Genomic DNA, 10,734 nt, shown 5'->3' with positions numbered 1-10,734 from the left:
GTTCAGCAGTTTAATGTGTTTCTTCTTGACCTTTGAATTTGACCTAGAATGTCAGGTAACCATCTGCATGTTACTGAACTGCTAGTTTGTACACAGTTAAAGAAAGATCTTTAGGTTCCTTTGAAGCAGTGTTATGGAGCAATGGCCTTTTCAATTAATGTCCAATTAAAGTCTTTTCTAATGTTTTGACATTGTACAGACGTCTGTCATAACTACAACAAAGCACATTTTTATGGTAAATTACTTTTATTTGTGTTTTCTGAATGATGCTCTCATTTTAAATTTTTTAAAATAATACAGGAAAATATTGTTCCTACAGTCCCGATCTTACTGTAGGTGTCATCAGATAATCTTCAGTTGTGCACCTGTATTCGTGTATAGAAAGGAGGCTTTTACCAACTGGGGGACAAAACTGAGCTAATCGATGCCCTCAAAGCAGGCGAAGGCTATAAAAAGATTTCAAAGTGCTTCAAGCTCAGAATTTCCCTTCAGACAGGTGTGATTTATCGAGGAGGATCAGGTGAGCTCCTGCTTGTTTGGAATAAAAAGCTGCAGCCACAGGGACCCTTTGTCCCATTGACTCTTTGTGGATAAAATGTCACTAAGAAATGGCAGATATGGGGAACTGTGGAAGTCAAGATCTGGAAGACAAGAAAAACTCAGATAGAGCTGCTTGTATGCTGGACAGAAAGGCAAAGCGAAACTCCAATATATGAGTAAAGAACCCGCAGGAAGGTTCAGCTGATACAGGAGTGGTGGTGCACTGATCTGCTGTGCAGCACTGCTTACACAAACATGATCTACATGGAAGAGTCATCAGAAGGAACACTTGTGTGTCTGCTCATCACAAAATTTAGTGAGCTTCTATACAGGTTAAACCGTTTGTGTAAACCTATAAAATCATTATGTAAATCTAGTTTTGTCATGAGCTTTTGCCTCACTTTTAGCATATTTGTGTCTTCTTAAAATACCTGAAAACCTGAAGCTCCACCCACAGTCAGAGGTGTAATACAGTTTCTCTCCTTTATGAACACACTGGTGTTGTGCAAGATGAATCCGTCAGTTAAAACTCGTCCCGCACTCTGAGCAGTCATATATTTACACACTGGCGTGAAAGTACTGGTGTGCTTTGAGGGTGCCTTTATCACTGAAACGTCTTCCACAGTACAAACAAACGCAGTTCTAAAGGGGTGGCTGGCAGAAATCTCCCTATAATCTGACTGGCCACCCCAGATGCCACCTCAAAATTTCTGCCAGGTCATTGGCTTCCACCTCGCTGTGGGGCTGATGTTTGCACCTTTAAAAGAAGAGTTGTTTGCTGCCAACAGAACAACTCTCCACTCCCGCGCCAGCACGTTCATCGCATGCCCTCCTCCCCGCACATTCTCATTAGCGGGTTTTCCATCCACTGGTTGTTTTGCAAATTTTGAAAATGCACAAAAAAAACTTGAATGGAAAAAGCCTACAAAAAGAGTTCTATGCTAGGACAAGGTGGAAAAGCTAGAATAACGCCAAAAGCTAGAATAAAGCCAAAATTAAAAAAAGGTTTTTCGAATAAACCATGACGTATCAAGCCATAAGTGAGAAATAATTGGCCCTACAGATGGTCCGTTTGTGGTGCACAGCTTTTCAAAGGTTGCTTCGACATTATGAAATGCCTGATCCAAAACTGGTTTAAAAAATCGCTCTGCACAATATGCTCCAAGAACTGTCTGGTGTGTTTGTGTTCCCAGATGTGAGGTGGACATTGTCGGGGTGGCACAGAGATTTCAGCCCTCATTTGGTGGGCCATTTTGCTCGTCCTGCCTGTCATCTCTGAGCTGCAAACAATCATAAAAGATGGCGAATGGGTGTAAACATGATTCAACGTAAAGAAAAACCAAGTTAAATCTTCCCATGCTCTTTTCAATGCAGCCTACTGGTAGTCTACATCAACTAAAGTTCCTTGCATAACTGTAGTGGAGGGAAACACAAATTAATTCACTTTTTTTCCTGCCGAAATTTCATAAACGTGCATAACATTTATGAAACGTTTAAATGGAAACCCAGCTTGGCGTAACAACCAGATCATGCACATTGACAAAGTTTCAGTTTCTGTTTGATGGACACTAGAAGCAGGAGAACATTTGCAGCAGGATATCATTTCTGGTGGAGAGAAAGAAAGAGAAGACGTATTTATAGCCTTATAACTTAGTATCCTATTAATGGAAACAATGTTAGTTAAAAAAAATACATTGGCAGAAGTAATACAGAAACAAAAGCTCCAATTCAACATTTTCTGATACAATATAAAAGCTAAACTTACACAACTGAAAGATCTACAAAAAGCCAAACAGAACACAATGGCAGTCTTTCGGTCAACACAACATTTCTTTGTCTGTTTACTCTTGTTCTCTTTTCCATGCACACATGCAAACTATCCCATTCCATTCTTCTGGCCATCAGACAGTGGTAAGTAAGTGGTAAGTATGACTTTCAGCATCACTGTGTAGTTTCAGAGTGTATCCTGACCTTCAATGATCCTGACAGTGCATCACTGTCTGGAATCACTGAGAACATTCTGACCTGTAGCATCACTGTTTGGTATCAAATAGAACATCCTGACCTGGAGCATTACTGTCCGGAATCGCTGAGAACACCCTAACCTGTAGCATTACTGTTTTGAATATTAAATATCCTGACTTGTAGCATCTCAGTCTGGAATCACTGAGAACATCCTGACCTGTAGCATCACCACCCTGACCTGTAGCATCACTGTTTGCTATCAAATAGAACATCCTAACCTGTAGCATTACTGTTTCGAATCATATTAAATATCATGACATGTAGCATCACTGTCTAGAATCGTACAGAGCAGGAGTGGTCAACCTTGGACCTGGAGAGCTACCTTCCAGCAGAGTTTAGTTACAACCTGTATTCAATAAGCTGCCCTTCCTCTTAGTTAACTCTTAATAAATCTGATCCAGCTAATCAGGGACTTTATGAGGTTGATTAGCTGAAGCAGGTGTGGCAAATTGCAGTTGGAACTAGAGTCAGCTCAAAGGTAGCTCTCCATGACCAGTGTAAGAGACCACTGATGGAGAACATCTAAAGTATCAATGTTTGGAATCACCAGAAACATCTTGATCCATAGCATCACTGTCTAGAATCACAGAGAACATCCTGACCTGCAGCATCACTGTCAGGAATCATATAGGACATCCTGATTGTAGCATCACTGTATGACATCACAGAGAACATCCTGACCTGCAGTGTCACTGTATGAAATCACAGAGAACATCCTGACCTGCAGCGTCACAGTATGAAATCACAGAGAGCATCCTGACCTCCAGCGTCACTGTCTGGAATCATACAGGACATCCTGACCGGTAGCGTCACTGTATGAAATCACAAAGAACATCCTGACCTGCAGTGTCACTGTCTGAAATCACAAACATCCAGACCTGTAGCATCATTGTATGAAATCACACAGGACATCCTGACCTGTAGCGTCACAGTATGAAATCACAGAGAACATCCTGACCTGTAGCATCACTGTATGAAATCACAAACATCCTGACCTGTAGCGTCACAGTATGAAATCACAGAGAACATCCTGACCTGTAGCGTCACTGTATGAAATCACAAAGAACATCCAGACCTGTAGCGTCACTGTATGAAATCACAAACAACACCCAGACCTGTAGCATCACTGTATGAAATCATATAGGACATCCTGACCTGTAGCATTACTGTATGAAATCACACAGGACATCTTGACCTGTAGCATTACTGTATGAAATCACACAGGACATCTTGACCTGTAGCATCACTGTATGAAATCATATAGGACATCTTGACCTGTAGCATTACTGTATGAAATCACACAGGACATCCTGACCTGTAGCATTACTGTATGAAATCACAGAGAACATCCTGACCTGGAAAAATATTCTTGTAAATTTCTTTGAAAATATAAAAGTGAGTTTCCTGAAAAGAATGGAAGCTGTAATACAGACCGTTTGTAGACATGCTAAATATTGAAAAACATTTAGTTTTAGGGTATGGTTTCTGTGCAACTTCCTGTTAAATATTTATTCTGCTGTTTTTCCTGGGTCCTCCAGACTCTGATGATTTCTTCCTGCGGCCAGTCAGACTGCTGAACAAACCTGCCTGGGAATCATTTACATCCTTCATACTATCGTTCACTTTCAACTGTTTCCTCTTGTACCGTTTCCAATCAATTAACATGTGAGACATTGTATTTTACACAAGTTCAACTAGTTTAATCCTTTATGCAAATCAGCCAATGTATGCTTACAATTTTAAATGTGTTGCTACAGAGTAAAATCTATGATTATGACATGACGTGTAATGGTACTAATTTCTTCAAAGATATAGCTGAGAATGATTCCTTTAACTAGAAACAAAGTTCAGTACATTAAAGATGAGGTCCTCTCAGGTTTATGTCCATCTCAGTCATGCTCAATCAGAAGGCCTCAAACAGTCTCAAAAAATGTCACGAAAAGGAACCTTTTCTAGTTCCATAACTTGGGGCAGTGTAGTCATGTCTCCAAGGATAGTTTGGAGATGAGCATGAACAAGTCCTTATCTCAGTCAGAACAACCTTCTTAGCAAATCTGTGTTAAAAAAAAAAAGAAGGAAACACAGCACACATATATTGCACAGATAAAAATGTAGCATATTCTTGAACAAGCAATAGATGCATGTGTTTCAAGATACATGTAACAATTACAGTCTACCTTCCTTAGAAGTTATTTAAATCCCACACATATACAGGTTATATCACTTGTGTGAAGCAAACAGAAATACCTCAATGAAAATCATGTGTTCCGATACAAAAAACTTCCACATCTCCCAGAATGTCTTGAATTTTCACATCTTTCTGAAAACATTTGTGCGTCTTTAAGGTGTTTGAGTGCCTGAAGCTCCGCCCACACTCCGAGCAGTGATACGGTTTCTCTCCTGTGTGAATGCGCTGGTGTCTTCGGAGATGACATGGTTTAGTGAATTTTTTCCCACACTCTGAGCAGCGATACGGTTTTTCACCTGTGTGAATGCGCTGGTGTGTTTTAAGATGACACATTTTAGTAAATCTTTTCCCACAGTCTGAGCAGTGATATGGTTTCTCTCCTGTATGGATACGCTGGTGGATTTTAAGAGTACTCCACTGAGCAAAACTCTTTCCACAGCCTGAACAATAATACGGTTTTTCTCCTGTGTGAATGCGCTGGTGTTGTTGGAAACTAGTCAGTCGACTAAAACTCTTTCCACACTCTGAGCAGTGATGTGGCTTCTCTCCTGTGTGAATCTGCTGGTGTTTTCTGAAAGTAGATCTGTCGCGAAAATGTTTTCCACACTCTGGGCAGTAATACGGCTTTTCTCCTGTGTGAATCCGCATGTGTGATCTGAAAGTAGATCTGTCACGAAAACTTCTTCCACACGTTGAGCAGTTATACGGTTTCTCTCCTGTGTGAATGCGCTGATGGTTTCGGAGACAGTCTGTTTTTCTAAAACGTTGCCCACACTCTAAGCAGTGATACGGTTTTTCTTCTGTGTGGATGCGCTGGTGTCTTCTGAAAGTACCTCTGTCACCAAAACTCATTCCGCAGTCCAAACAGCAATATGGCCTCTCTCCTGTGTGGATGCGCTGGTGTGTTCTGAAAGTAGATCTGTCACGAAAACTGTTTCCACAAGTTGAGCAATAGTATGGTTTCTCTCCTGTGTGAATGCGCTGGTGTATTTTGAGATTAACCTTTTGAGTAAAACTCTTCCCACACTCTGAGCAGTGGTGAGTCTTCCCCTCACCAGTAGTTTTCTGAGTGTGGAGAATATTAGTGGATATTTGCTGAACACTGGAGCTTGGTTTGGATTCCACATTTTCACGCTTCATTTTTCCTGAATTCAGTCCGACATCTTACTGCTGGTTCAAAAAATTGTGTTTGTGGAGGTAAACTTAACGTGTAAAGGAAAGCGGACACCAGGAGCAGAAGAAGACTTGTAACAGGACATCATTCATTTCTGGAAAAGAAAAAGAAAAAATATTTAAAACAATTAATTCAGCCATGTTATGGGCATCAACTTCTGTGGATAAAACAATCAAACATAAAAACAGTGTTCTGCTTCCCAAATAAACTCTGTCTCTTTCTCACTCATCATCTAAGCCGCTTATCCTCCTGGGTCGCAGGGGTGCTGGAGCCTACCCCAGTGCTCACTGGGCGGAAGACAGGAAACACTCTGTCCAGTCCACATTGTTGCCTTTCCATCACAGGGCAGACAGACTCACACCTAGGGGCAATTTGATTCAAACACGTGCAGTCTGAGCTGAAGAGGAAACACCATAAGGGGAAAAGAAAGATGTAGTGGGAGAACAGGCTGCAGCAGAACAATGAGAAGGAGAACCAGGTAAGGAGAGAGGTGGGAAAAACTACACACAGGCAATGTGGTGGAGTCTGCCGGAATTCACCCAAGGGTGCTCAAGACCTGTGCTAGCTCTTTGGGGTTCTACAGAACCTGTTTTCTCTCTTCCTAAGACTGGAAAAAGTGCCTCTGAAAGAGTCCATTTATACCCCTTGTGTTGAATACAGGATGCCTAAGCACCCGGTAGGATTACAGACCTGTCCCACTGAAGTCGAGAATTTGAGAATCTGGTCAGTTCTTCACTTGTCTGTCTATCAGACACAAATAGTTGTGAATTGTGATCGAACTTACACTATATGGCCAAAGGTATGTGGACACCCCTCCAAATGACTGAGTTCAGGTGTTTCAGCCACACCCATTGCTAACAGGTGTATAAAATCAAGCTCACAGCCATGCAGTCTCCATAGACAAACACTGGCAGTAGAATGGGTTAAACTGAAGGATGCCAACTTAACCACATCAGTTTGTGAATTTTCTGCCCTGCTTGATCTGCCCCAGTCAACTGTAAGTGCTACTGCTGTGAAATCAAGCATCTAGGAACAACAACAGATCATAAAAAAATGATGTTCTTAATGAAATGGTTTAATTATATGTTTGCAATTTGAATGATAAACATACCTTCCACAGGTCAATAAATAACCACATTCTTAAAAAAGCCTGGAATATGCTGCCTCTGGTAAAACTAGTCTGGAAAAAGTCCAGAACATACCCCTCTTAAAAATATCCAGAATATGCTCCTCTGGTAAAACTAACACAACTCAAACAGGGCTTAAGAATGCTAATCAACTATTAAATACAAGAAACGCTGAACATTTACATTAACAATGGTTCCCAATCTAAATGCTGTTATCAGCCTTTCTTAAAACAGGACTGCTGTTCATGTATTTACATTAATCTATGAATAAATTAAATAATCACTTGTATCATTAGAACACAGGAGCTTTATGGGTACAGGTGGCTACGTTAAAGCCAGTTCTGATGTTTCAACTTTATTTTATTATTTTACAATAAATCATATCAAGCTTCATCACTTTAAAAGAGCGATCAATCCAAAAGGATCCAATGGACTTCAGTTCCTGTGCTGACAGATGCTGAATGTTCTAGACGTTCCAGTGCAGTTCTATGAGTTACTCAGAATTTAAGAAGTTTTTGAGTTGCTTGATCTGCTACTTTTGTCCCTATACTCTGGCTGTTCTTTTTTGGAAAGGTACTTTTTTCTACTTTCTGCTTCCACTGAAGTAACATTACATTACTGGAGTATGGATTTAAGGTAATCTACACACCTGGAGAAATATGTTTACTCGTATTTAGGCAGACTTACTGGAGATCTTTTATATTAAACAACAATCTTATTTCCCCAAACCAATTATTACAAACTACTTATGTATACTATCAGGCACTGCCTGCTGCTTACAACAGTGTTTTGCTGGAGAGTGGGAAATCAAGGACCACCAGGTGATCAGTTTCCTTAACAACTCCCACCCTCGACCCTGCCCCTCTCTAAAGCCCCCATTTCACTCACCACAGGCACCAAAGCTACTACTACGCTAGACAGAAACATTAATTAACAAAATAAAACTCAATTAACAGAGTTTTCCAATACAAAGCATAAACAGAATATTCTGCATCTGCCAATTTTCAACCAAGCTCTGCTAATGTATCTGTAAGATAATGTATCAGTAAGTCCTCCTGTTCAGTGAAGTCTGGATTAAAGCTGCTCCTGAGCTGGTCTCCATATTTTCACCCTGCTGTTCAGAAAGTGAACATCTCTCCCAGCGTTAGTGAGCTGGTGCAGTAAAAGCCAATGTAGAGCTGTTAAACTGAGTTGTACCTCGATGAGAGCAGCTCCTGTTCGGCTCCTCCAACAACACTGTAGCAGCGCGGAGGCGTGGACTGCTGACCAGAGCGGAGCTCCTGCTTCTCTGCTTTACTGGGGTTGGAGAAGCTCACTCAGACAATTAGCGCCCCCACCTGGCCTGCAGGGGAACCAAACTGGAAACACATGATCACAGAACCTGATGGTGCTGTTTATTTGTATTTTTGATTTATTTAAATTTTGCTTCACTTTAAAAATGGCAAAAGTGCTTTCCAAGGTACTGTTGCTAAAGAAAAACAGTGTGTTACGATTGGCTTCAAGTCACGTGTTCCTCAGCCAATTAACTGGTCAGGTATTACTTTTCTTTTTCATTTTTTGTGTAAATTTTACTTCATAGGTGAAGAGAAAATGTAAATAATGTGTAAATAAAGCTAATGCAAAAATGATTGGTATGTACACATTACCATAGCAACGGTAGAACACTTAAGTAGTTCGGTAGTTCCACAGTGGTTAAAACAGAAATTCTAACAGCCTAGATAGCAGCATACATTGATCTGCTGGCTTGATAAGGTGCCCCCGGCCCCTGACTGTGGCCACTGCTGGTCCACCTTTGGACCACCCAGATTACTGTCCTGCACACAAGCTCTAACTACTTTTTTGCGATCATCCCAAACAGATTTTAAATTCGCCTTTCAAAAAAATAATAAATTAGACAAATATTACAAACAACTGAGAGAAAACTAGAACTGATATAAAATGATTTTATAGATGTTATTGCTGACACTGAGCTAGATTAAAGTTATTTACTAAATTACACAGTATAACTAAAGAAAGGAAGGAAGGAAAATCAGTAAATTGGACTGTGAGTGGAAACTGTGATGATAGGTGGAATTTTGTCTATTACTCTGCTTAAACACTGGTGGGCCACCCAGAAAACGCTGAACAATACATTTTCTACCAATCTGAAGAATGACTGCACCATGCAAAGAGCAATTTAAGCATTTAATGGTTCTATTTAGATCATTAAAACAACTGACTTTGCTAAACAACCCATATTAGGAACACAAATGTTACTATTTTTTCACTATTTCTTTTTTAATAGAAATATAAAACATGCTTGTTAAAAGAAAGCATAACAATTAACTTTTTCATTTTAAGATTTATACATCAAATCTGAAAAATCTATGACTTATTAGGCTTATTAGGTACTTTTCTCAAAAAAAGAGGTTCTCTCTGGCTTCTGAAACCGCATACCTTAAACAGAAGGGGGTGCTGTTCACACAAGGACACCTTCATTATTTTGCTCTCATTTGAAGTTGTTTCCCGTCAGAACAATTGTATGAATTACTGACACAGAGTAACAGAGACTAGAATGGAGGAGTTTATTTCCATCTGAATCATAGATCACTAAACTGATCGCTGCCGATTCCTACTGGTTAGCTACCCTACTTCACTGTACAGACACAACTGAGCCTCATCACCGTATTGCTGGACGATATGATGCATAACAATAATGTATAAAAAAAGAAGCGAATGACAAACGTGGGGCAGCACCAGTACAGTGGTATAAAAAAGGTGAAAAAATGACAATGATAGAAATCATTAAGGTCAAAGAAAACCAGGACCTCTTTTTCTTAAGTCTGGTCTAAACTTCAACATTTCAAAGCAAAATTATGCAGTGGTTTGAATTTCTATGGAGTTGTGTGCACTGCTTGCTGAAGTCAACTCTACATCATTCATTACCCCTGACTGGTTGGTCCTGATCACCTCCTCGTTTGTTCTGAGACCTCCCACTGACCGTGATTAGTCCTAATTGCCTCCTTGTTTGTTCTGAGACCTCCCTCTGACTGTGGCTGATCCTAATCAGTGCCTTGTTCATTTTGGGACCTTCAAGTGCCACTGGTCCACTGCACAAAGGAGGCTTCGAGCAGTGGTGGGATTTATGGAGAGTTCTTTTTCGATATTCCATGGTAGTTTGCTTTTATTTAGTTCTTTTGTCATATGAAGTATATGTATAAACAACTATCTTCATTAGAAGCTATCTATACCACATATGTGCATGTTATACCACGGACAAAGATCCAATAAACAAAAACCTCCATCATAAACATGTGTTCTGGTTCAACAAACTTGCTTCATGAACTTCCACATCTCTCTGAGGACATTTATGCGTCTTTAAAGTGTTTGAATGCCTGAAGCTCCGTCCGCACTCTGAGCAGTAATACGGTTTCTCTCCAGTGTGAATGCGTTGGTGTATTTGCAGATGACATGGATTAGCGAATCTCTTTCCACAGTCTGAGCAGTGAAAAGGTTTCTCTCCTGTGTGAATGCGCCGGTGTATCTGGAGATGATTCTGTTTCACAAAGCCCTTCCCACACTCTGAGCAGTGATGTGGCTTCTCACCTGTGTGGATGCGCCGGTGAATTCTGAGAGTACTATGTCTAGCAAAACACTTCCCACACTCCGAACAATGATACGGCTTCTCTCCGGTGTGAATG

The 10,734-nt window shown here is 40.4% G+C and overlaps 1 protein-coding gene across 2 annotated transcripts; it reads right to left on the bottom strand.

Moving 5' to 3' along the window:
- Positions 1-4,721: 4,721 nt before the first annotated feature.
- LOC118811130 (zinc finger protein 239-like) lies at positions 4,722-8,341 on the bottom strand. Of its 2 annotated transcripts, XM_036575331.1 has the most exons (3): positions 8,252-8,330; positions 6,153-6,288; positions 4,722-6,021 (listed from the first exon to the last, which is right to left on the bottom strand). In XM_036575331.1, exon 3 carries the CDS (start codon positions 5,891-5,893, stop codon positions 4,814-4,816), a length of 1,080 nt encoding a protein of 359 aa, XP_036431224.1. In that variant the 5' UTR covers positions 5,894-6,021; positions 6,153-6,288; positions 8,252-8,330; the 3' UTR covers positions 4,722-4,813. The 2 variants fall into 2 exon arrangements, with proteins under 2 accessions (XP_036431224.1, XP_036431223.1); XM_036575330.1 differs by lacking the exon at positions 6,153-6,288 and having other exon boundaries at positions 8,252-8,341.
- Between the last annotated feature and the right edge of the window lie 2,393 nt (positions 8,342-10,734).

The sequence above is a fragment of the Colossoma macropomum genome, unplaced genomic scaffold (genome assembly GCF_904425465.1).
Source record: "Colossoma macropomum unplaced genomic scaffold, Colossoma_macropomum, whole genome shotgun sequence".
Taxonomy (NCBI): domain Eukaryota; kingdom Metazoa; phylum Chordata; class Actinopteri; order Characiformes; family Serrasalmidae; genus Colossoma; species Colossoma macropomum.
Note: the sequence above shows the minus strand (reverse complement) of the source record. Positions and strands in the feature narration are given on the sequence as shown.

What these genes read in the sequence shown, in the direction of transcription:
- LOC118811130 (XM_036575330.1), bottom strand. Translation starts at nt 5,893, where the DNA reads ATGAAGCGTGAAAATGTGGAATCCAAACCAAGCTCCAGTGTTCAGCAA.